This window comes from Corvus cornix, chromosome 4 (genome assembly GCF_000738735.6).
Source record: "Corvus cornix cornix isolate S_Up_H32 chromosome 4, ASM73873v5, whole genome shotgun sequence".
Taxonomy (NCBI): Eukaryota; Metazoa; Chordata; class Aves; order Passeriformes; family Corvidae; genus Corvus; species Corvus cornix.
The window spans coordinates 45,496,554-45,522,974 of NC_046334.1; the positions used below are offsets into that span (position 1 = coordinate 45,496,554).

Consider the following 26,421-nt stretch of genomic DNA (forward strand, 5'->3'; position numbering starts at 1 on the left):
GTGAACATGCAGACCTGGAGCCTGAAATGGCAGCCTGTTTTCATACCACTGTGCATGCCTGGCATTGCACTGCTATGGTCTTAAGAGTTTCAGAAATGTGGCATTAAGGGGTTTTCTGGGAAGAGACACCTAAAAGAAGGATTAGGGGCTGCTCTGTTTGTGATATACAAATGGAATGGTCAAATTTGTAATGCTCCATATTACTTCAGCTTCAAAAAAAGGCAGATTCATTATATTAGAAACCATGTCTTCTATCTTCCAAGACTGCTACAAGGTAGCTCTTAGTGGGTTATACAGGCTCAGAATCCAAATCACCATTGGAGAGCAGAGATAAGCATGTATTTCTGCAACCCATGTACCTTCAGCACTCAACATTTTCAAGGTCTTTATAACACTGCCATTTATCAGTAACCAAAATAAATTTGGCAAACTTTCCTCACCTTAAGTACATTATCACTAGGTAAATCTTTGTGGCAGGAATTCTGGCAGCCATCAGAAACAATACTGAAAGTAATACAAATGGAGACACTATGTTTTATTAATACTCTTCCAGATTACATTTCTATTCCTAAAAAGAAAAATCAGGAACACATCTAAACCTAAGAATTCTGTTACTGCGCAATCCTGGGAATGGAATATGGTTAAGTTGGACCACTTCATTACTTTCTATATACCTCAATATTTAAAAATCAAAAAAAAGAAAAAAAAGTCAAATAATACTAGCTCCAGCCAGATTGCATATTGAACACAGTAGGTTGTTAATCACCCCACATCAATTTCCTGATAAAAATCCCTGATTAAGAAGTTTTCCCTCTAAATTAAGTTTGTAACATTCTCTGTTGGTTGGCTCAGCCACTGGATGGCATAGGAACTGCTCCCAGCTTTCTTGTTGGTTAGATTATCCAGCCTCAGGTGCACCATGGAACCACCATCTTTGGAGGTGGGAGCCAGCAGTTTTCTCCTTAACACCTGCTGTTGAGCAACATGGAACAAGACACAGTCTGCTTTAAGACGCCTGAAGAATCAGCTCTTGAAGAAACAGGAAAGGTGGTTGTGTGTAATGGAAGAAGAAAAGAGGAATTCTCAATACTTCAGAGAGTAGATCCTTGAACTCAGCTGAGCTGGGTCCAGCAAGTGAGAAAACCACTCAAATCCCACTGTGGGAGCAGGCACCACAGCACAAACAAACCAGACAATCAGCAGATCTCCACTGCAGAAGCTGTCCATAAATGCATCAGTCCCATGAATCATCCGCTATAAAAAGTTCAGTGTGTCATCTTCAGCACTTGTTTAACTGGAATTCTGTACATTATATACAAAAATGCACAAGGAAAACTGCTTGATGCTTCCAATCCTTGTTCTTTTACAGCAATGAAAAATTTTAAAAACCAGAGTCTGGACTTATAAATAGTGCAGAAAATGCAAATGCTAAGAAGACAATGCCTCCTATGATTGTCACTGAAAAGGAAACACAAACCAAGATGAAATTAGATATCAAAAAGTAATTATCTTCCATGACACATTACAGACTTTATTTTTTTAAATGTCTGATTCCCAAATAACCTTACTTAAAAATCTGTGCTACAAGCAGTGGATGTTGTTTCCAGCTCAGTATGGGGATGCCCATATGCCAACCCACTGTCTAACTGCATCTCCAAGAATATATTCTGGCCCACAGAAGGAAGCTTTGTTTTACTCATTACTTGAGCCAGTATAAAACTAGGTTAACAACTGCTGCTGAGTATTTGGCTGTAGGGCAGAAAATAGGATAGAATACTCTCATGCCATAGCAAGCCATCAATTGGGACTGACATAATTAGCATTTTTTGCACATTTTAGGCAACTGTATTGAAAGAAAAAGTATCAAAAACATTAACTGCTTGCAATGGCCACAGTCTGCTAGAGACTGGGACAGAATTCTGGGAAAGCACCACTGTATATGTTCTCTGACTCTTTAAACAAACTAACATGCTAGAAGGATCTTTGGTTTAATCTAAGGCTATTCCTGTGGCTCAAGATCCACACTGTGCTTGGCACATATGAAATCATTGTTAGATTAGCATTTTGTCACCACCTTCCTCGGAAAACAAACACAACAGCATGCCTGTTTCACTTTAAGCAACGAAGTTGGGTTTTTTTACCACCTCTGCAACTACAGAATAAATATTCTGAATTAACATATATAGGAAACAGCTTCACAGGATTATTCTTGGGAGCAAGAAATCTCCCACATCATAGGACTGACAGTGGAAGCAAGCTGCAACCCAAGCTAAGCAAAAACAAACAACCCAATGCAACCTTACTGGTCCTGCCTGTTGCAGATAGCAGGTATGATAAAAAAAAAAAACATTTATGCCACACAGAGTAGCTTTTAAGGCTTTTATATGGCTGGTATAAGTCACTAGTATGCAGTTCTCTTGCTCACCTGATGGCCTAGACTCAGAATTGCAACAGAATTTCTATTATCCACTGTCAAACAATAAATACTGACCATTCAAAATAGTGTATTTCCTTCCTTTGGTCTCCTAAAAGGAGTAGCTAATAGTGAAGCAAAACAAGGTGGGATGTAAGACAGGCTCAAAAAAAGTCCCCAAAAAATCCAAACCACCAGTTTACGGGTTTTCCAAAAGTTTTGAGAAACACCATTCCCAAGCATGCAGCCCTTTACACCACAAACATTACCAGCATTACATTTTTTTGGTTGGAGTGAGCTTTCACTTACCAGTCCTAACAGAAATTTTTTGTGCTATCATTCTCCCTCCAATAACTGCTAAACCAGTGCATAGGCAATGTCCCACTGTTCCTCCTACTGCCACACCATAGGGATCCTGAGGGGGAAAAAAAAGCACAAAGGGATAAATCAGCACTGTTAAAAACCCATTAGTCCTACAACAACCTCGGAGCAGTGCTTTGATTCCCTGGTTGCAGACTGCCAAGCATGGAGGATACATCTGGTGATTCCTCTGCTTTGCCATTCAGCACTGTCTTAAAGACTAGTAATAGTGAACATCAGCTGGTGAGACAGACTTAAATCCAGCCTAAGATAGGAGCATATTGCATGTTTCAGCCAAGCAACATCTTTAAGTTGTTAAATATAGATCCAGAAATCGCTCCGTTGTAGTTAAAACAGTAAGCAACCTCTAGAGGGAAGGTGGCAGCTGTTGAAAAACACAATATGCATCAGCTGGAAGAACACCAACCAATCTATAAAGAAAGAGAAAAATAAGTCCTTGAACTGCAAATGAAAGCTTTCAGCAGCTACAACATTCCAAGTTCTTTGCCCTGTTTCACCCACTTGTGCTCTACACTCTACCCCCCTCCGTCATCCAAAGAGGGAAGCATGAAAGTCCAGAGGATAAGAAACTATTTTATAATTTACTGTCAACAACAGCTTTTCACATCACTGAATAACAAGCAGCTCCTCAGTGTGTGAACAACTGTACTACATAAAGAGGTTTCTCAGATCTCCTTAGAAATGACATGGTTAAGGACAGCATATGTCCTCTGCTCATCTCTATGTCACATTTTTAGCTCCAAGAGGAAAAAAAAAAAGCTGCTGCCATCACCTGAGGAATGCATGAAATCTCAAAGAGACGAACAGCAAAACTGTCTAAGAAATTCTATCATTTGAAGACAACACTCACTGGCCCAAAAGAACCAAAACCACAAGCCAGTGAGAAAAGGTGGTGACCACCAAGCACTTGGCAGGTTGGAAAGCACCAAGAAGTGCAGGAGAAGCAGGGCTGGGCCAGCAGAAGAAACAGGGCCCCAGGATTGGGACCCAGAGTCTCTGGATATCCCTGCAGCCAGCAATTACCTATACAGCCCTCACTGGCAGAAGGTGGATCTCATCCCCCCATTCCATCATAATTATTCACTGATTTTGAAAGCCAGTATCAAGATACCTTAAATTAAGTTTTTGTAGCATTTGTTTGGTAGCACTCTTATGAACATTTCATATTCTACAGGTATGACAGCCCACAGGCTTTAACTGCAATGCTCAGCACTTCACAAACCAGACCAAAGAGTATGACAGACACTTCCTAATGGGACACTTAGGAAATGCAAACCAGAAGCCAACAATCCCCCATGAAAAGATGGGCTTAAGCAACCTGCCCAGCAAATTGGGCAGAGGCTGTAGGGCTTCCGTTTTTTCCAAGATGGCATGTAACTGCCTGAACAATGAGATCATCCTCTCCTGCTATTAGCTCTAAACATCTTCCCTACACTGTAATGGAGACAAGAGGTTCCTGCAGATTACAGCCTCCTTCATTACACAGCCCTGATTTATCCCTAGGGAATGTTTGAAAGTGCACCTGAAAAGAAGCATGAGTCCTAGGGAAAGAAATGTAAATTATCTCAATGCATGAAAGAGCACAGGCAGGCTACTTATGTTTATTAAAAGCTTGACTATAAGCCTTCATCTTCCTTAAATATAATACAGTTATGTACAGTCTAATCGTCACAATGAATGTAATTTAATTTACAGCATTACTTAGTGCCCAGCAGTTTAGAGTTTATTGTCCTTCTATACACTGTACCATATGAACTCATATTTTAACAAGAGGTATCTGAGGTATCTAACAGTTTTAAGTTCGATGGAATGGAACTATCTTTTAAAGTTACCCAGTTAAAACTTAATGACTGCACAGAGCAAAGAAACATCTGTTCTGTAGCATCTCTCAACACTGTAACAAAATCCAGTTGATTTCGGCTGCATGATATAAAGCAGCTATTTCTAGAAATGCCAGTGCAGTCCAATCATGTAACAGTAGTTTTAATACTCTACAGAGCTTCAGTGCCCTTCTTGTCAGGTCTTGATACACACTAAGCCACATCAAGGCAGCAGGTATGAATCTGATACCTCCCAAGAGTATTTTGCCTCATACCTCTCTAAGGGCAACCCAAAGAAGGCAAAAGAACAGCAGGGATTCTGCAACACTCACCTCTCTGGCAGCCAAGACTATGGTTGTTAATTGGGAACGATCACCCCACTCTGCTAAAAATGTTAAAGTAAAAGCTTGAACAAAGATTGGAGAAATAAAGTGCAGCCACTTCTTCTGAGGTATAGTGGTGCCTGGCCCAGATTCCACATCTCCTGGCCCATTTAACAGTTTAGTTCTCTGAAGCTGTGGAGGTCAAGGGGAAAAAAAAAAAAGAAATAACCATAAAATTAAAAATGTCATCTGAACAACCCAAATGAAACACTTAACAATACAGCTAGACATTTAGTTTCTAGAATGTTGTTAGCCACTGACTGCTGCATTATCAACATATTATTTATACAGTCACCATTGCAAAAAAAATGCTAAGTATATGCGTGCATGTATGTGTAAATACACACACACATATAGTTGTAATCAGCTCTAACCTCTGATTATTGTCCATCTTGTACTGCTTACAAATAAAGCGTCTGACCATAAAAAGAAATAGAAGTAGAGCCAAGAATGAACTGTCGGTGTCCTCTACTAGTAATGCATTAAAAACACCTCAAGAACACCCACACTAAGCAGAAGGTCCCTTCTGTCCTAAGAAGCCAGGCTTGCCACAGGACTGGAATCACCTGCTAAAAGAGCCTCCAGGGGCATCTTCTGTCCTATCTACCACACACTTTCTGTGTCAGATTACCAATCACAGACACAGCCCAACACCCCAAACATGACAGTGCTGTTCTGCAGCTTCATGGCTGTAATTCTTCCACCAGCTGTAACCAACAGCAATTTTGTTACTTACTTCCTCATCTTTTTTTTTAATTTCTGCTTGAACTTCCTCCAGCTCTTCCTGACCCTCATCTGGACTCATTTTCAAGCCTTCCCGTAGCATTCGGATGCCAAAGATTGCAAACAGTGCTGTAGACACATAGTACGTGTACACACGAGGAATAACTGTGGTGGCATAGCCAAACAAAACTGAAAAGAAAACAAATGTGTCATTTAAAAAAATAAGCACGAGGATCATAGTTGTTTTTCCCACATTCTAAGAAATGCTTGCTAGCAAAGTCTGAAATCCAAATATCCACTGATAAATAAATATTGCGTCTTTTGTTATTTTTGTATAATTTTCTAAGTTTTTGGAAGATAACACGCTAGGCGCTCCAACCATTACCAGTGATGCCAGAGGCTGAAGTCCACTAAGATGCAGACAACGCACTCCAGCCAAAGTTGGGGTGCTGTTGTTCCTGAGAGCCAGTCCAAACAAAATTATCTTTCCCATCAAGGTCTATCCAGTCCTGCCTTTCTCCATGCACACCATGAAACTACCATCTGTAATTGTGTTAGATTAGTCACACTGTACCCCAGTTAATTCCATTTACATATTGGATAACATCTCTTTCCAATAATTTAATTTATCAGATAAAGTTAGAGTAAGATCATCAACAAGTTAAATCTATCAGGCATAACTACAAACCATCCAGCTGGGTGAATCCATGTCTGTCTTCCTTTGCCAAGTGCACATTACTACTTCCCTCATCCCCCCATACACACAATGTGACTAACTTTGATCTTTCTTTATTTCAAAGGCAGATCCCACTTAGAGATGGAAAAGCAACCTCCACAGTGCATCTTTTAGAAGTATTGAAGGTGATCAAACTAAGCCAAAACTAGTTCTTAAATAAGAAATATGTATCCAGGACAGAGTACTTACTTTTCACAAAGTAAGACCACTTAGCATTTTTTGACAGAAAAAGGCCTATATAAATGGGAAGAAATTAAAACTCCACACCTTATATTCAAGGTTGCTTGGACCATGAACTCACAAGTATTTCTGCTGTTTTTTTACTCCACATGCAATCAGCTAAAAGAAAGCATATTACCATGTGTGCTTTCTTGTACACACCTTCTTAGTTGAAAAATACACTCAGAAGTTACTACATGATCTAGAAATAACTCTGCACTGCCACTACCAGAAGTAAGAATATGAGACCAAAATTAATCAGGCTTATAAACACAGCACATACCTACATGAATAGCAGTACTATTTGCACAGCTAAATTAACCAGGACTTAAAGTAAACTTCTTTAAAAAGACTGAAAATACTACAGTAAAACAATGCAAGAAAGCTAGACAAAAAAAGCTATCTTTTTCTTAGCATTTATTACATATATAAGCATAGACAGTGAAATAATCAGAACTGTAAGACAGCTTATTTAGCCAAGCACAGCTTGAAAAAATATCTCAAGTAGATTACTTGGAACTAATGAGTTTAAATGAGCATGTCTTCATGAAATTAAGGTGGGCAAACCCCCCAGGAATTTCCAAACTCAGCTTGTATAAAACAAGGGCAAGAGATAGGAGAAGGAAAGGGTGTGGGGGAGGAAGAACCCAACAACAAAACAAGTTCCTTTCTGAAAAGGGAAGAAATAATTGGGAACCTCTAAACTGAGGGATAAAAGCAGAAAAGGAAGCTTTTATGAGAAAGCATCCAGAAAGATTTGAAGAAATAATTTGTATAGAAGAAAAGAGCCATAATGGGCAGGAGAAACTACACACAATGCAAGTGGAAACTGCTCTAACTAAAACTGCAATAATCGCAGCAGTGTACACAGCAACAGCTACACACCCAGAAACCATTCACAGAAACCCTTGCCAAGCAGCCTGAGCCAGTGAACTGGCTGTCTCCAGTGTGTACACACCAATCACCACTATTTCAAGTATTTCTGACATGGGCATGGTAAGAAATGAGCACACAGACAAACTCTGTGCTGCATCTGATGTACCTGAAGGCTGCTCCATTTTACAATCACAGCTACATAAGTGCCCACAGCTACAGGTTCCTCAAGTGCCACCTGACACCTTACTTCCTACTCCCTCCCCTTCATCTTCCACTTATGCAGTTCCCAGCACAAATCCAAACAGCTACGTGTGCAGGAATACAAGTCAGATGAGGAAAATGTGTCATCATATAAAGAAGAATCTTTTGCCTTAGGAGGAAAAACAGAAGCCACTCCGCCACTCCCACATTCCCTTCAGGCACACTAATTCGGCAGGAGCTAAAAAAAAAAAAAAAAAAAAAAAAAAGGAAACCAGGGGTCCAAAAATCAAACAAAGTGCTTAGGCTCTCCATCTCATTCCCCTTCCTTAAACTCCTGTTGAAGCCTAGGGAACACAACGACTTCATTAGAGCCAAAAGCCTAAATATTCCATCTGAGATTCCATGCTCCACAGGAAAAGCTTCACACTCTCCACAAAAGAGAAAACTGCATGGATGTACTATGTGCATTCCAAATAAGGTTTTTTGATAAATACATACCCGTCACTTCTTAAGAGATAAAACAAAAAGGAAAAAACAGACTGCTAACCTGATAAACATGTCATCAGTCCCAGGGCAAGCATAGCACCAGCCAGTACAGTCAGACGGTTGTACCGCATGGCCATGATGGCTGCGATGAAGAAGGTCTTGTCCCCCAGTTCTGACACGATGATGACCGATATAGCAGCCACAAAGGCATGAATAAAGCCCAAATTAGTCTTGTCAGCTGACTCTTCACTGACAATGTGGACTGGAGCAACTAGTGAGGAGCCTTTCTGTAAGAAGGGGGGGGGAGGGAGGGGGGAGAGAAAAAACCAAAACAAATCCTAAACACTCATCAATTAGGCTTTAACACTTAGGAGACAGAAGTACAGAGCCTTGTATTTCTCCTGTCATACCATACTGTGTAGAGAGACATTTTAAGTACCTCTCATGCTCATTAATGATTGTTAACTAGTTCCTGGCTGCCACCCACCTCAAATTGCCAGTTAGGCACTTAGCAAGAGGACCAGATCCTGCTGATTATTAAAACATTACTTCACTCTACACACTATTTACCAGAACATGAGAACCACGATTACAACAAAACATGGTCAGCTCAGGTCTAATACTGCAATCTTTAAAATACTTACCTACTTTATGACCTTAACCTTAAACAGTTTTCTGACATAAGTATTAGTAAGTGCTTCAAAATAGAACTGAATGACTATGATACCTTAGGAAAGTAAGAAGCCTGTTCAAAAATGGTCAGGATCATTTTCTTCCCTTGCAAAATCTTTGCATCTCAGATGCCTTAAAATGTTATAGATTCACAGAACGGGTTGGGTTGGAAGGGTCTTTAGCAATCATCTAGTTTTAAGATCCCTGCAATGGGCAGGAACGTTTTTCACTAGACCAGATTGCTCAGAGCTCCATCCAACCTGGCCTTGAACACTCCCAGGAATGGGGCATCCAAAATTTCTCTGGGCAACCAGTACCAGTGCCTAACCCCTCTCACATGAAAGAATTTCTCCCTAATATCTAACCTATATTTCTGCTCTTTCAGTTTGAGCCCAAGGCAAATTTTGTGCAAGTTTTCATCAGCTTTTTCTGCACTTGCTCTGTGGTTGTTGAAAACTAACTTTAAGACACTCCAGCGGTGAAACCAGACCAGCACACTCCAGTTCCCACCCACTCACCGAAGTGTTCACTCCTACACACAGTAAGGTATCTATGATCAAAAGCAAGGCACAAGATCTCTGTGTCGGTGTTCACATCCTTGACCAGGCATGGCTGAGAAAGCTTGTTCCAGCACATCCACCAGCAGAGACAGCCCCGCAGCATGTTTTGACATGACGGCTTCCCAGCATTCCACTTTCAGCAGTGCTCCAAGTTTTTTGGTGTTGATATTTAGAAGATCCCACGCTCTGTGTGACACACTGTGACTTCCCAGAGCTCCTTCACCTTTTTCAGCACTCTGTTTTCTGGTTCGGGTATGTGACCATCTGGCGTGCTCCATGTGCTACACCAAGCCACATGCCAGTAATTCTTCCATACCTCTGTGTGATCAGTGGCACTAGAATCCCCTCACCGAGAACACTGTTTAACAAGTTTTAACGCAAAGAAATTTATATTAAATGTTGAGGGGAAAAAAACCCGGCAGGCTCGGAGTAGCAACAAAGCTTGCTTTCAGCTGCTTCTGCGGGGGAAAGAAAGCGCTGACCCCTTTCCCATGCCGGACCTAGATATCCCTCTTTTAGCAGAAAAAGGGGAGGATGCGGTGGTCCTGCAGCCCTCCTTTTTTCTGCTAAAAGCGGGGAATTTCGGAACGCCATGGCCTCCGGACGGCGCGGCGCGACGCCGGCCGAGAGCTGCCGCGGCGGGCACAGCGCGGGCAGCCGGCGCGGCCCGTCCCCGCCTCACCTCAGCCCGCGGTTCCGCTCCCTGCGCCGCCGGCGGTGGCGGCGGCTCCTTCTTCCTACCGGGCTCTTCCTCGGGAGCGGCGCGGAGCCGCGCCGGGGCCGCCAGCAGCAGGGCGGCCGCCAGCAGCAGTGCGGCGGCCCGCGGGAGCGGCGGCAGCGGCGGCGGCGGCGGCGGGGACCCCATGGCGGCCGAGCGCGGAGCTGGGGGGCGGCGCGAGCCCCGGTTAGGAGAGCCGCGTCACCGCCCGCGCCGCGGCCCCGCCGCCGCCCCCGCCCGCTTCCTGCCGCGCGCGGACGTCCCGCCCCCGCCCCGCCCCGCCGGGGGAACCGCCGCTGTGTCCTGGGGGTCGCGGGGTGGCCCCGCGGCGCTCGGGGCGAGATCCCGGCTTGGGTTGCCACCCCCTCCTCCGGCTCCCGGCGTCGCGAGGGGACGGGCAAAGGTGGCTGTGCGGCGTTCCCGGGGAGCGGGCGAGTCCAAGCGCGTCATTTCCCCGTTCGGAGTTGCTTGCGGGCAGGGAAAGGGCACAGCGGGAGGGACAGGGAGCGGCTGCGTCAGGCGGCAAAACAATCCGCATAGAAACGGCCCGAACACGTCTCGGCTTCACTGATGGCCAAGTGCACAGCAGCGCTTCGGGTATGCGTGACCCCCGCCGGGCCGTGCGCCCCGAGCACGGAATCGCAGAACGGGCCAGGCTGGGAGCGACCACAGCGGGTCATCTGGTCCAACCTGCACAAGCAGGGTCATCCTAGAGCACACGGCACTGGGTTGTGTCCAGACAGTTCCTGAATATCTGCAGAGAGGGAGACTCCACAGCCTCTGTGGACAATCTGTTCCAGTGCTCGGTCACCCGCACAGTAAAGTTCTTCGTCATACTCAGGTGGAACTTCCTGTGCATCAGTTTCTGCCCATTGCCTCTTGTCCCATTGGTTGGCACCACCAAGGAGAGCCTGAATCCATCCTCTTGGCACCATCCCCCCTTTAGATACAGACATGAGTTCCCCTCTCAGTCTCTTCTTGAGGCCGAAAAGGCCCAGCTTCTTCCACCTTTCCTTGTGTAAGAGAGATGCTCCAATCCCTTAATCACCTCTGTTGCCCTTGCTGGACCTGCTCCAGGAGCTCCATGTCACTCCTGTACTGAGGAGCCCAGAACCTGACACAGCATTCCAGACGATGCTCTCCCTGGGGACCCCAGGAGAGCCGTGTGCCCTGATGCTCTCCCCAGAGCAAGGACAGGAATATGCTTCTTGAGGAGCAATTTCGGAAATAGGACAAGAACACCATTTAAACAGAACGCATTTGGACACAGGCTCAAGGATCCTCTCGAAAACCACTTTAAAAAGTTATACAGATAGATGCAGTTCCAAGACATGGCTGCTGATGTTCCATGGTGAACTGTAACTATGGGAGTGTTGATAGAGAGAGGGATGTGACAGCCAAGAGAGGCACAACATTTTGTGTAAAGTGATTGCTCATGTTTTTCAAATATGTAAGTTCAATTTTGAAAAATCATACAAAATGGAGATAGAGTGTAATAAGCTTTTAATTAGGCAATTCATAAGATATATTTCAGTGTATAAAAATACTTCTTTTATATACAAAATAGTGCATGTAAATAGACAACATGCTGAAACACCAGCACCCATATACTTCATCACACAGACTGATCATTCACACCAGTATCATGAGAATGACCAAAATATTCAGTAGTTAAGTGCAAAAAAAAGTCCCTGTGCTGAGTGACATCACCTCCCCAGTAAAGAATTTCTTTGCAATGCTTGTCAGGTACTGGTTTGTGTGTGGTCTCTGCCTTAGCAGTTCATTATATCTGTTTAAAAACCAGTGTAGTTGTGGTCATGGTCATCCTGCACAGCTGTCCCCTCTAACACACGAGGGACTCAAATAACCCACTATAAAGACAACAGAACCACAACCAAGAACATTAATTTTCTGCCAATTCTCTTCTACTGTCTTTTTAGTCAGAGAACCTCCCACTATTTTCCCCACTTTAGGGATAAAACAGTCTTCATCAATGAATGAAAACACTTTGGAGCAGGAGAGAAAATGCAGCGAATGGGTATGTTTATTTCCACTGCTGAGCATGAGTCATTCCTCCACCACAGCTTTTTCCATTGCTTTTTGTGTTTACAGTTGTAAAGCAGTGGCTGGTTTCCATTGTCAGCAGGGAAGCACAGAAAGATACACGATTTGCCTCCCTCTGAAGTGATTCAAAGAAAAGACTTGGAAAGAAATATGCTTAAATATTAGTCAAGACATGAAATACAGTAGTTCAAATGATTCCCTCCTTTCAATGGTCTTCACATATATGTATTTGGACTTGCTGCACAACAGCAAGTGTTTTATGCATAAGATATAAAAGAGAAAAGACATGATTAGCATCTCTCCACTTTGAATTAAGGTCTTCAGTAAACCTTTTTTATATTGTATGATATGCAGAGATCTTACATTTCCTCACAAACTGGTTACATGGATGAGATTATCATTAAAATTATGACCTATTGAGGTAGAACTAGAGAAAGTGTGCAACTTTACCTTGGTTGTAATAAACCATTAATCTCTTATATTCCCAGTTTGCACTAGAGATACTTTAGAAAAAAATTCTCTAAAACACAAATGGTATAAATGCTTTCCGATGCTTTGGATAGGAGCTAAAGCTTTTCTGATAAAACTCGTGACACAAAACAGCGGCCAGTGCCTGGTTAAAAAGAACATACATCACTACACACCACCACGTCACATTGCGAATTCCAAGTGTGATGGCCATAGAAACATATATGAGAAGCTCTGCAAAATAATGAGGGCAGGAAACACTCTCAAACCAGTCTCCAAAAGGTACACTGTGGCTCAGACTTACGACCTTTCCTGCAACCAGACAGACAGAAATTAATTGGGAAAATGCATTAAACAAACTCTTCTTCTCACAGTTACAGAACAATATCGTTATTAAAGTTATCATCATCATCCACCTCCATCTGATCTGGCAGCTTTGCACTTAAGAAGATGCCACCTCTGGCTGTGCAAATACAGAGTAAGGAAACCAATTTTTATCCCACATGGAAACAGAAGTGAGGCCCCCGAGGAGTGGCACAGGCCATAATCATTAGGATGTGTCCATCCTTAAGATGTTGGAAGAGAGAGCTTCATTTTAAGTTTTACAGAACTATATATACAGACATACCACACCCTCTCCCCCCAATTCAGCCATCCAATCTCTTTTCCAAACAGCCTCATTTAATCTACACACTACAGGAACTGAGTTACACTTGTGTTTAAGGTATTAGAAGCTACAGAAGCCTACTGAACCAACCAGAAGATAATCCCTAAGTAAACAGTAGACAGAAAAGAAACATCTTACCTGATCTGCTTTTCCTAAGATTAGCTAGAATTGCAAGACATCTGTGTTGGTGAAGAGAAGCCCAAATGTACATCATAACTCCTATAATGTGATACCAGCAGATCTGCACAGAAAGTTCTTTTCCTGAATGAAACATGTTTTATTAATATACACCCAGGAAGTAACTTCCCAAGCATCATCCCAAAACACTATATACATTTTTTAAAATGTAACTGTCTTACAAATTCTAGTAGCGAGCCTCTAATTCCTTAAAAGATGCTTTTAAATCCTGCATCATTTAAGTGCCCAGCTAGTAGCTCATTTCCCTTGATTGCTCTATACTAAAATACCTAATTATTAATCCAGCAGTTTGAAATACAGTGTGATGTGCAGAGATACATAATTGGTAGCCCAAGACCTCAATATTCAACCCTGTTTGTAGCTATTGTTATCCTAATTAAACATGTTGTCATGGCTCAGGTCGACATGCAAGCACACAGTTGTCTTCCTCACAGCAATATACATACATACACCTGCATACTGCTCCCCACCCTATGTGGTTCAAAGTGGTTAAAAACTTCACCAAACCTGGTAATTACAGCCTCACAAAAATTAATCACAGGAGGAGTGCTACAACCAGCTGGTGGTTCGTCTATGCAGAGGATTTAGCAGCTCAGTTGTGAGACCCAATGGAACGTGTTGGCAGAAACAAGTCATGTAATACAAATTTCTCATGTATTAATGAAAGCATTACAGTACCAAGGGAAAGAAGAGTCTGCCTGAGTCAAGGCAGAGAAGTGGCAAGTTCTCTGTGGAAGAAAAACAAGGTGGCCAAGACAGCTTTGCAGACTCACCTTGCAGGAAAGCTTACAACAAAAAAACTCCTCTTCAGTTTTAGAACTGAAGTTGTGTAGTGGCATTTGAGAACTGGTACTTATTACTGTCCTTCACAAAGCATATGATCGATATCCTGAAAGTATCTTTGTGAATGTCTTTCAGCAAATAAGTATGACAGTTAACATGAAAGTGTGTCACTGTCTGTGTATAATGCTGGCTGATTGTATGATACACTGAAATGTAATTACTTTGAACTATGCCAGGAAGTACTTTTATGTCTCATCAGTTAACACACTTCTCAAACAAGCAGCCCTCTATGAAACCATTTGCCACAATAGAAACAAATGAGAGCAAAATTGCATCTTTGATGATAACTAAGCAGGCACTTACCATTCCTGACATTAGTAGGCACTTGGCACAGCACAGTTGAGCCAACAGCAATGTAGTAACCAAGTCCAAAGCAATACTGCACAATATGAATGACACCACTGGAAAACACGCTGGTCCAGAGGCATTCTGCAAGTCTTCGACAGCTATGCAGCCAAAGGAGCATGAGAACCAGGAGCGCAGAGAAGTGCTCACTATCTGCTTACAGATAAAAAATAGCAACTTTGAAACAGACAGGGACAATTTACCCTGGCAGTGCTTCAAAAAGACTGTTGTTCCCTCTACCCACAGCAAAATTTTACCCTCATTTTAAATTAACTGGGGAAAATATTTGTACAGGTGAGGCACTGCTGACCAGAGCAAGATTCCAGAAGGAGCTAATGGCCCTTTCTGTTAAAAGGACTGCTGAAAGCCATCATATCCATAAATTAGAAATATTTCTATCTTGAATATGGTAGAAATAAGGTAGAAATATTTCTACCTTGAATAAGGTACCTTGACAAAGGTACCTGGTGTACCAGGAAAGTAATTTGGAGCGTAGTTGAAAAGCGACCAATGAAGTAGCACTTGGATACAAATTCAGCACAGCGTTGGTAATACAGTTTTTTAATATTTATATATCTACATCATAATATCTGGAATACTTGCCCATGTCCTCGCTCTGAGAATCTCTGCCAAGAGCATGGTGCATGTCCTGAATCCATGATGGGAATGACTCTCCAAGGAACTCAGCTCGGAAAAGCCAGATCAGCAGAAAACCATTCCAGAGCACAGAAACCACATAAAAGTGAGTAAACCACCTGTGGGAGCAAAAAAGGATTTTCCTTAATGTTCTCATCATTCCTTAGTTGGAAATGCAGCTGCAGGACATGCTTGCCTGATGGTGAGGACATTCCTTTCTGGTGCCCACATCAAATGTCCAAGTAGAGAACTCAGGACTTCAGTGGTACCAAGCAGGAACAACCTTAACACATTTTACCCCAGTGAAATGCTGCCTGAAATAACCTCTAACTTAGCTTAGCTTACCTTACTAACATAGCTGCACTAAAGAGGAGACATTGCAAAGGTATTCCTCAAGGCTTACAGCTAATTGTGATGTACATAACATTTTCTTTATAATTTACACCACTCAAAGCATATCCAGATTAGTTTTCTCCTTCCAAGCTGCTGTACCTCACAGCACTCCCACTTTTCTCAGTTCCAGTGGGTGCATTACATGACATGTTAAAGTTCATCAAAGGCACCTAGAAGTAATTACCGTGCTCTACATTAAAATATCTTGTCCCTCTGCAAAGTCAAGGTCTGCAACAATCATATAGGAAAAAAGCAGTGACCATCAACACTGCTGGGTGATTACAAGGCAAGACCACACTTTTGGTTTTTTAGGAAAACAATCAATCTCCCAACCCCATAATGCATTTATAAAAGCGTACTGTGCATTAACAAAATGCAAGACATGACAGTCAAGGCAGGTAACTGGGTTGTGTTAAACAGCCTACAGCTGCTTACAACATCCAGCTCAAACTAAGTGATCCAGTATTTCCTTTTGCTTTTAAAATTAAAAGTCCTTCTGGGAGTGAAGACAAATCAGGACCTCAGGAAACAACTGCAAAGACATAAAATACATCCCATGGGAAGACGCTGATGGCCTTGACTTGACAATGTAACTATAGGTACAAAACTAGAATATAACTGTATAGCCAAGGGAAGACTTTATATTACTCTCGGGGCAGTGAAGGGGTACAACACCCTTGCGTAGTGAAACCAATGAAAATGACTCCCCCCCCCCCAGGGCAGATCAGGTATCTCTAGATCACAAAAGAGCTCAAGTCAGAATCACAGCGGCAGCGAGCATCCCTGCGTGCTCCAGAGCACCTTGCCCATTAGCAGCTGGTTGCCCCTCCAGATTATCACTTCTCAGTTCCTTCTCCTACCAAGCAGAAACTGCAACATTTCGTCTGCTGATTCACAACAGCAGAACTAAAATTTAACCCCTCTCCCTCACATCCTGTTTATAAGACAAACAGAATTTGTATGTTGATAAAAACTCGCCACCACCTCCAAGTTTCAAGCTCTTTCCCTGCTGTCCTGTTACTCAGTCGACCCGTATCTTGCCACTTGCCAGGGAACTTTCTCCACATTGATTTGTGCTACCAGCACACAAACAAGCCCTGGCACCTTAAAAGAGACACACCCTGCGATCTTTCAGTAATCCCAATTACACTGAGGATATCTGACCTAGAGATCAAACCCGCACGGCAGTAAGCACACGTGCCATCCCTTCTCAACGAGAGGAATTTTCACTATTTGCCAAACCAATCTGAAATGCAACACAACATTTTACAAGACAGAATGGCAAAGTTAAAAACAAGCCCAGGCTAGTAAAAACACAATTCTTGTCTGGAAAAAAGACACAGATGAAAAGAACAGAAAATGCCTCGGTGGCTACCTTTAAGATCTTCTCTATTCTTTCAGAAGTGTTATGGATTCACTAATTAAGTAAGAGAATTGCTTTGTAGATGTTGAGACCTTGAGACCAATGCCCTGAAAAAGCACATTCTTCAGACACCAATCTCCCTAAGAAGGGATGTTGGGAAACTTGTTGGAGAAAGGTCAACTCAGACAAGAACCTGCAGTACACAGTGATTAAGACAAAGCCTTTATGAGTCCTTATTTTTGCTCAGAGTACTGCACATCTTAAACACACCCCTGGGTATTTGCTGTATCATGAAGCCTGATAACCAAAATACTACACTACCTTGCCATGAATAACATGCTGTGTCACAAAACTTTTTTTTAACATTTAACATTTGGTTTGAAAGCTTTGTATACAAAATGTGTCAGAGATTGTTACAACAGGGGCAATCAGATCTTCAGGCTAAGTAGCCTCCCAGTCCTGTCCTGCTGGCCTTGCAAGATCCTGTCTGGCCCACGTTCAAGTCAAAGACTAGTTCTAGTCACGAATCTCAGCTGATCAAAAAGTAAGAAATCCCATAATATAAAAAACCAGAAACACATAAAAAGCTGTAAATGGAGGGGTGAGGTCGGTGGGGGGATTGCCCCCTTTCATAATTTCACTAAACATCTATTTAATTTCATTCAACATCTAAACATATACATATATTTAATTTCATTTCACCAAACATCCATTAAGATGGATTTGGATAACGCAGTGGCTGTTTGCCTTATCAGAGACTGTTCATGCAGGATCTAGACTGCTGTGTTCCCTTGCTGTTATTGGTCACATTTCAAAAAGAAACCTTGAAGGGAGAAGGCAACGACTGAGAATTTGTGTAGGACAGTCAAGCTGCAGCATATTTGCACAGTCACAGTTACTCAGGATTCCACGTTCCCAGGTGCCTGACCTGAGTCTTGCAGGAAGGTTTGTTTTGGAGACCTCGCATGCGACTGGAAGAGATTAGGCTTTTGTTCCGATTTGGAACACACAGATTCTGTATGACCGCTCGCAGTATCTACGCTCCTCGGATCCCCATGTGCAGAACCAGACGAACACTTCTGCAACAAAGCTGAGCCCAGCTCGATAAAACTCCGCCGTGCCCTCTGCGTGTGCTGTTCCCTGCCGCGGCCTCCGCCTGCGGTAACCGAGACACGCTCGGCCACCGCTGCGTGCCGCGATGGCGGCAGGACCCGCCCCTCACCTCTTGGGCACCTGGAGGAGCCGCAGCCAGCCCGGGAGCTGCCCGCACCCGCGCTTCGTCTTCCCGTAGCGAATGAGGTCCTGGAAGAGGCCGGAGATCACCAGGCCAACTCCACCGGGCCGCGGCGCCGGGGCCCACCGGAGCAGCAGCAGCGCCGCCAGGAAGGCGGCAGCCAGCAGGGACCAGGCGGCGGCCAGCGCCGCCAGCATCGCCCCGGCCCCGCTGCGCGCCGGCCCCTGCCCCGGCCCCGCCCCGCCGGGCTCCGCCCCGCCCGGCTCCGGCCCCTGCCCCGGCCCCGCCCCGCCCGCTCCGCCCCGCCCGGCTCCGCCCGCCCCGCTCCGCCCCCCGCCCGCCCGCCCCGCTCCGCCCCGCCCCGCTCCGCCCCGCTCCCCGCCCCCCGCCCCCGCTCCGCCCCCCGCCCGGCCCCGCCCCGCTCCGCCCCTCCCCATCCCCGCCCCATCCCCGCCCCGCCCGCCCCGCCCCGCCCCGCCCCGCCCTGGCGGCGGCGCTGTCCCTTCCGCTTCCCGTTCTCGGGAAAGCAGGGCTCCTGGAGATCGAGCGGCTGTGCGGGAGCTGCGGCCGCTGCGCGCTGTCCCTGTAGCTACGCCCAGAGCAGCGCCGGGGGATGTTGTCTACCCGGACTTCAGCAAAGCCTTTGACGCCGTTTCCTGCGGCAGTCTCCTGGAAAAGCTGGCAGCCCACGGCTTGGACAGGTGCACCCTTCGCTGGGTTAAGAACTGGCTGGGTAGCCGGGCCCAGAGAGTGGTGGTGAATGGTGCTGCATACAGCTGGCGGCTGGTCTCCAAGGCTCAGTATTGAGCACAGTCCTGTTTAATGTCTTTATTATTGATCTTTATTGTTGATTGTATGAGGGAGTCGAGTGTACCCTCAGTAAATTCATGGATAACATCAAGTGGGTGAGAGTGTTGATCTGCTGGAGGGCAGGAAGGCTCTGCAGAGAGATCTGGACAGGCTGGATTGATGGGCCAAGACCAGTAATGTGAGGTTCAACAAGGCTAGGTGCTGGGTCCAGCACCTGGGTCACAACAACCCCCTGCACTGCTACAGGCTGTGGGCAGAGTGGCTGGAAAGCTGCCCAGCAGAAAAGCACCTGGGGGTGCTGGTCAACAGCAGCTGAACATGAGCCAGTGTGTAGCCAGATGGCCAAGAAGGCCAGTGGCATCCTGGCCTGTATGAGCAATAGTGTGGCCAGCAGGACCAGGGCAGTGATCATCATACCTCGAGTGCTGTCTTCAGTTTTGGGCCCCTCACTCACTACAAGGTGAGGTGCAAATTTGCACATTGAGGTGCAAATTTTATATTTTACCAATGTACTTTACTAAGCTGAGGTATAAACCGTGCCTAGATTATTTTGAGGTATGACTTCATTAATCAATCCTATCAGTGAATCCTTCAAATCAGCACATGCTCTGCTGAAGCAGGCATGGCATCAGTAACATTGCTTTGGGAAAAATTCACTGAAGTTCCCATTTCCTGCTAAAACGTGTTGGTAGCTCTCTGGTTCTATCTGCATGGCAGGTTATACAAATATGTTAAATTCAGTATCATTTTTGTCAATGCTTGGAGCTCAATCTAATTCTTTTGTCAATTCTGTATAACTGAAACCTAAATCTGGTTCAGGGATTTCATGGCCAAATGGTTTTAGTAATTAGCAGGAGATGAGTATATCAGGCAGATGGGTGTACATTTTTGGGGAGTGAGAAGCTAGCCATGTGTGAGTAATCCCCCAGCTGGTGAGAGAAGGGGGAAAGAGAGCGTATCCAGGCTGTGCTGGGCAAGAGTTAGGGGTGTCACCATCCCTGCTTCCCAGCCCTGCAGCTGGGGAGCTCAGTCAGCAGCTGCCGTGCTGTGCTTATCTCTGCGTTCCACACAGCCACATTTCTGAAGCGCTGCTGTGGCTACTGGCTCTGGCAGAGCAGGGTGTGTGTAAGCAGGGAGCAGCCATGTCTGCTTTGCAAGCAGTGATGGCAAAAGAGCTGTTTGTGACAGCCTGCAAGTCACAGCTGCAATGTGCTTCTGCAGGTCCTGATGCGAAGCACCCTGTCCTTTTGTGCTGCACATTCCCCACAGCTGGACATTGTCTGCTCTTGCAGTGTGGTTCTCTGAAACACTGCAGATGTGCCTCTTTCTTTTCAGCCTCATCTCCTATCTGAAACACAAAGGAGATGCATTGCAGCCTTGCCTCTGCAGTCTGCTCCTTTTACGGCTTCCAAAAGACAGATGAGACAAGGGGCAGCAATGATCTGGCATATAAAGCAAGTCCTTCCTTTGTCTAAGCAGCAACCTTCTAAAACTTCAAATAGCTTTGCTCAGCAATTTTGGTGGCCAGTGCAGTTGCCATTTTCATGAAATCATGGTCTAACACTCCTGGCTGGGTATATGGCATGGCTCTGCAGCCATCTGAGTGGATCTTTGGCTTCCACTGCTGTCAAGCTACATTTTTCTGTGGAGTTTGGGCTTTGGGGATGTTTGTAAAATGAAGGATAAGGAATGTGGCTGTTACAGTGCCTATGAGACAGTGAAGGCCAGAGTGCCTACAGGTGTGCTGCTCAGGAATAGATTTGGTGTATGACAGCAGGACTGTCCCACATAACTGAAGACACAGTGCATCTTGCCGTGTTCCCATTTAGGGTGACAGGTACTCAACTTTTTGGCTCTTCAATAATCTTCCAAATTTATCTGACCCAGAGCCTTGGTGATACAGCTCTCATGGAGGTCAGTGAACTACCAAATATTTAATATCAAATAACTCTTTCATGAACTAAGCTCTCAGGAATAAGGACCAGGAATCTTCTACATGTGGGTGTTTTTACAAGGCACCAATTCTACATGGCAAGCTGTGTTGCCAGCTGTGATGTGTTGACTGAAGTGTTACTACCAGCAAAGCCAGGCAAGGAGGGCATGGCCCAAGACTTGTTCTGCACTCTACCAGGACATGAAGGTGGGAAGGGAGAGAATTAGTGTTTGAGAAAACTGCAGCCATAAGAGATAGAACAGGTCACTTTTAAATTTTAACAATTGGCTTCAGCACTGCTGCCATGTGGGATTTCCTGTGGGGCAAATAAGAGCCACAGCATGAATGCTGTGCCCATGGACCAATCCATGGCAGTGACTGTGTGCAGCAGCTTCAGGAAAGTGCTGTGGTCCACAATGTTTTGGTCAACACTTACTCAGAAATTGCTTTAATCTCCTATGAAAAGGTCTCAGAGTCCACCCATCAGCAACATTCCCCCAAGCTCCACAGTGTCCCTGCAAGTTATTGTCACTGCTGTAATCATGGCAAAACACAGGTTGTAGGTGGTAGATTTAATGATGAGAGAAGTGCAATGATTTATGTTTATGCTTGAATCCTTCCTTTGCTTGTGGATGCTGGCCCTTTTCCCCCTATAATGCAGAGCAGATTTGAGTTACACAGGAAGATGCTAGACTCCAGGTGGGTAATTTAGAAAAGCTGGTTGTCTACAGAGGGCTGTGGAGTTGCATCCCCGAGGCTTTCTTGACCACATAGTACTTTCTGGACGCCCAAGGCACCCTCCACGCCAGCTGGCTCCAGCCATGGCTGTTGCTACAGGAAAGTGGGATCCAGCCTCCAGATGGGGTCAGCTTGTTGGCTATTTCCTCAGAGTTTGGATAATTGGAGGAAGAAGGGAAGGAGTACAGCTGTGGGGCTGGGAAATTTTTTGAAGGGAAGAGGAATCAGCAGTTGGTTGTCTTAAATGTGCTGTCTGCATTTATAATTGCAAGCTATACTGAGATGAAGATTTAAGTTGTACGGTGCTACTGCTCATATTGTGTATATAGTTTGCACAGCAGTGAGAGAGAGCCTTTCTTTCTAGGTTTTTTTGCCCCCGTGCTGAACATCTGTGGCAAATCGTGTGACACCATGTGCGGTAACGATTTCCGCACTTTTTAGGCGAGTAATTGCCTCTAGGTGGCACCAGCACTCTTCGGTTTCCCCGAAGCCCGCCCGCCCTGCGCTGGGCTCCGGCTCCTGCTGCCTGGGAGGGCCCGGAGCATCCCCCCAGCATCCCCCCAGCATCCTCCCAGCAGCAGCGCTGCGGGGCTCCCACCTCGCGGCCTCTCCTCGCGTCGGCTGTCTGTAACACCTGATTTTTGCATTTGTAGGCTTTGAACTTCGACAATTGCAGACGTCTGTGGTTGCTTGTTGGCTTTCTGTGGCAAATACTTGTTCTCAGCTCTGTGACACTTACTGCATCTTGATGGATGGAGTTCAGTTTACCTAACTTTATCCATCTGAAAATTAGGCGAATGGATGAAACTATTTGGGTGAGTTCCTGATATGACTGATTGAGACAGGTATCCCCAGATTGCCAATTTTTTTCTTCCTAAGCATGGGTGTCTCAACTGTTAAGCTGAATTTTCCTCCCTGGTGAAGATCTGCATGAGGGAAAGAGAATCTTAAAGGATACAGAATAAAAATGGGTATAAATTATTTATGCTTCTGGATGTAGAGTTGGTTTGATGAGTCATGCAAAGAGGTTTTCACTAAGTTAAAAAAAAAAACTCCTTCACAAAAGCCTGGGTCATGCAAGAGAGTTATCTGTAAATGTAACTGCTTTGTGTTTCCTGCCTGTTAAAGGAGACCTACCCAGACAGTTTATAGGCTTCTGTGAGACATCACTTATAACAAAACTTACTAGGTTTTAGTATAGGGAGAATGGAGAGAGAGCTTGAAAAGATGCTGTGCAAAAGTGGAGAAGGAGGATCAAGGCTTGGCTGAACCGTATAGGAAAAGCTGGAGAGATCAGGCAAGAGCTCAAATGTATGTGTCACAAAGCTGGACTAGTATGGGCCACTGAGGTCCATAATGTCTGATAGAACTTCACAAAATGCTTGTAGGAGCATTGTGGGAGAGGAAAGCTCTGCTTTGGAGATTTTCAGCTCAGGCCATCATATTATTCAAAGGAATTTGTCTGCATGAGGGACAAAAATCAGTATCATTTACTGGCCAGCCCACAGCAGATTTCACTGCAACTCCAGACTTAATAGACTTACCCACTTATATTGTGTAGTGATTTTGTTGGTTTTGTTTTGTTTTGTTGTTTTTTTCATTTATAAGGGAGAATAGGGAAATTATTCAGTTACTCAGGTACTTTTTGCTGGTTGCTTTGTTCAGACTTTCTTTTTCCAGCTAATATTTTCATTTACTAATGAAGCCCAAAAACTTAGTGAACAAAATAGCTACAGTTAGGTTTCTTGGTAATCTCTAAGATAGGATTCAATGTGAATTTAGCACAAAGACAACCCTGAAAGTAGAAGTAGAGGCCACAGTCTTTCAGACTTGTATCAACATGCTTAAAGTCCGTACGGTGAGGATTTTAAAATCTAGATACTTGGTTATAGGATGTAATGATCTGTGTTTAGCTGGTTGGTACTAGTGGGTCTGGAAACCTTAGTTGTCAAAACATTCTTTGATTCAACTAATTAACACAATGGAGTAAATTCATACACTTCTGTGATTTGTGGGCAAGTAAACCATGAAAGCCATCAGACTGCTGCATTGTGCTCAATGCTAGCCTGTGCTCTACTGGTTTTGATCACTGGCAGAATATACTGAGATACTGTAGCCAAGAAAACATAAATCAGAGAGTACCAAAAAAGCATGCTTAGAGATGTGAGACAGTTGCACTGAAACGCACTTCCCACCATTCAGGGAATCACTATGTGCCCTTGGCTTTCAAGTTATAAAAAGTGAGTGTTTCCACTGGCTGACTGAAAGCAGGAATCAGTCTCTGATGAGAGCTCCTGTTCAGGATTGGTGCCGTGCTCCTGGGATAAATGCTGTTGTATTTGCATAGATCTCAATCCATAATTCATGCACAGGAATCCATAGACTTCAAGGTGTGACTTCTACATGTCTTAGAGCCATGATACTAAGATACATGGTTTATTCGCTATTCAGCTGTATTATTTGCTGAGTTTTCACCAAACACAGCTAGCCAGTATCTTGCCAGCATAGTTAGCTTGGCATCTGAGACAGTTTGGAGTTTCACCCTGGGAATAAAAGCAGCTTTCTTCAGCTTACATGATATGGTGTTGATCTCAGACTGGTAATGTTCTGTGAAGGCTAAGTCTGGGCAGGCTGTTGTTTGCTATTTGAACTGGCGTTTGGATTTTTAGAAAACTATCATTATCTAAGGAAGTTTGTAAGGGAGAAAACTACCTAAAGCTCATAATTATCACTTGAATAATTTTGAGTTTCAGAATAGCTTAATGAAAAGTAAATACAACTTTACTTAAGATTATAAGTAAGTTATGGTTAAAATGAGAGCAGGGAAGATAACTTAAAATTCTCAGGGATGAATCATTAATAGTTTCTTTGTCAAAGGGCACCGGTCCATGCTACAACCACAGGGTTTGGCAGGGGCAGAATTCAGGCCCTTAAGAGTAGCAAATAATTGTCTAACTCTGTACAAAAATTCTCAAAGGACATACCTGTCTCTGTCTTCTGTATATATTTTTTTAATTTAGAAATCTGCCAGAACATATTTGCTTGCAAAATGATTGGGATTTTTCTGGAATAGATGGATTGCATTCAGGCATGGGTTCAAAAGTAACAGTTTCTCCCTGAGATTCCTTTTGAAACTTTCAGATTTGAGAGTTCAGGGGCACTAACTGCCTGCCAGAGGAGAAAGACCAAGGCTGATAAAAGTCATGAAGGGCAGTTAGCTTTCTCAGGTGTATCAGCTGAAGAAGGAAAGCTCTAAATAAACTTGGCAGGCAGTGAGAAAGGTAATAACAATACTTACGGCTCACAATTGGGAAGAATCAAAATTCCCTCAAGGAAATACAGACCATTTCTATGCTGCTTTATACACTCCATGGAAATGGATGACATTAGTGGGCTTTTTCCACACCCTCTAGGACTGTGAATGAATAATACTTTAATGCTGGTACCTGTTTAAGAAGAATAATCTCAAAAACAGAAGGGATTTTAGGACATAGGTCCCATTGTCTGGGGTGGTAGAAAGTGTTCCAGTCTATACGTGAACTCATAAATAGGAGCATGACCCACATTTGTCATGGACTATGAGAATGACATTACTGAGTAGCAGAACCACCTTCTCAACTGGGCATTATCTGGAGTGGGTACCTCTCCCTTTGTACGGGAGCTAAAGAATGTGCCTGTGTGCCAGGGATACCACCTGCTTCAAAATGGCAAACGTTATGTTTGAAAATGCCAGGCTACTCCCCTGTTCCAGAATGCAGATGTGTAATTTTCCCTATGTTATCAGTGCTCTGCCGTAACAGGAAGTCATAGGCTAAATTCATGTATCTGCTTATACTTACTGGTGATCCTGCCTTGGGAAAGATGCAGACACTCAATGAACCCTTACTGTCTGTGACCTGTGACTAGAAAGAAATTCAGGTTTTCAACTACTAAGTACAGTTAACAGCTGTAAAAACAGCTGTAGAAAATAATTTGTGTTGCTAAAGGTAAACATGTCACAAGGGAAATGAAAGCTGTTTATGAATATTCAAAAATTTTTTCATTTATCCTTATTGTATAAATATAATCTGGGCAAATTAACTCTTCCTGATTAACTAATTTAGTCTAATATTGGAAAGAAAATTTAACATCTTTGCTTTGTTATTAATGCCACATTGCTAGAAAGGGGAAAAAAAGATGCAAGATCTGTGCTAACAGTATATGGTTTGTACTTCAAACTGCTAAGTTACCTTAGCAGGACTTGATCCTAAATACATCTGAGCTTTCACTCTGATGTGGTAAATGAGACAAACGAATGCCGGCTTTGCAGTATTTTCAAGTGAAGGTGCAAGAGAATGGGATTTTATTCAAAGGAAATCAATTTTATCTGTAGCTTTTGTTACAAATCCCAGTCTAGTTCTGAACGAAACCTGGAGTGAGAAGGGAATCAGTTCCACTTTAGCTCACACATCATCTTTTATTCTCTCAAACCCTTTGCTGTATACTTCTTCCCTTGCCGGCATGTGCTTAAGTTTTGTACTCCTTTTTGCCAGCTGTTTGAT

General features: G+C 44.0%; 2 protein-coding genes across 2 annotated transcripts; both read right to left on the bottom strand.

Annotated features, from left to right (window-relative positions):
• Nucleotides 1-511: 511 nt before the first annotated feature.
• On the bottom strand, nt 512-10,335 carry TMEM165 (transmembrane protein 165). Its single transcript, XM_039551581.1, has 6 exons — nt 10,153-10,335; nt 8,300-8,525; nt 5,734-5,909; nt 4,947-5,129; nt 2,723-2,828; nt 512-1,458 (listed from the first exon to the last, which is right to left on the bottom strand). The coding sequence occupies exons 1-6, from the start codon at nt 10,333-10,335 to the stop codon at nt 1,382-1,384; spliced, it is 951 nt and encodes a 316-aa protein (XP_039407515.1). The 3' UTR covers nt 512-1,381.
• A 1,339-nt stretch (nt 10,336-11,674) lies between these two features.
• Nucleotides 11,675-18,599, bottom strand: SRD5A3 (steroid 5 alpha-reductase 3). Its single transcript, XM_039551350.1, has 5 exons — nt 18,388-18,599; nt 15,377-15,528; nt 14,732-14,926; nt 13,526-13,648; nt 11,675-13,032 (listed from the first exon to the last, which is right to left on the bottom strand). Exons 1-5 carry the CDS (start codon nt 18,594-18,596, stop codon nt 12,773-12,775), a joined length of 939 nt encoding a protein of 312 aa, XP_039407284.1. The 5' UTR covers nt 18,597-18,599; the 3' UTR covers nt 11,675-12,772.
• Nucleotides 18,600-26,421: the final 7,822 nt, after the last annotated feature.

Bases quoted from the DNA above. Each gene is read 5' to 3' on its own strand.
- TMEM165 (XM_039551581.1), bottom strand. From the start codon at position 10,335: ATGGGGTCCCCGCCGCCGCCGCCGCCGCTGCCGCCGCTCCCGCGGGCC. The intron at 8,526-10,152 runs GTGAGGCGGGGA...CCCTTCTTACAG, and splicing joins GAGCGGAACCGCGGGCTGAG to AAAGGCTCCTCACTAGTTGC. The intron at 1,459-2,722 runs GTAAGTGAAAGC...TTTCCTTTTCAG, and splicing joins AAAAATTTCTGTTAGGACTG to TGACAATCATAGGAGGCATT.
- SRD5A3 (XM_039551350.1), bottom strand. From the start codon at position 18,596: ATGCTGGCGGCGCTGGCCGCCGCCTGGTCCCTGCTGGCTGCCGCCTTC. The intron at 15,529-18,387 runs GTGAGGGGCGGG...TTGCTCCCACAG, and splicing joins CTCCTCCAGGTGCCCAAGAG to GTGGTTTACTCACTTTTATG. The intron at 13,033-13,525 runs GTAAGATGTTTC...GTCTGGTTGCAG, and splicing joins TCTTAGGAAAAGCAGATCAG to GAAAGGTCGTAAGTCTGAGC.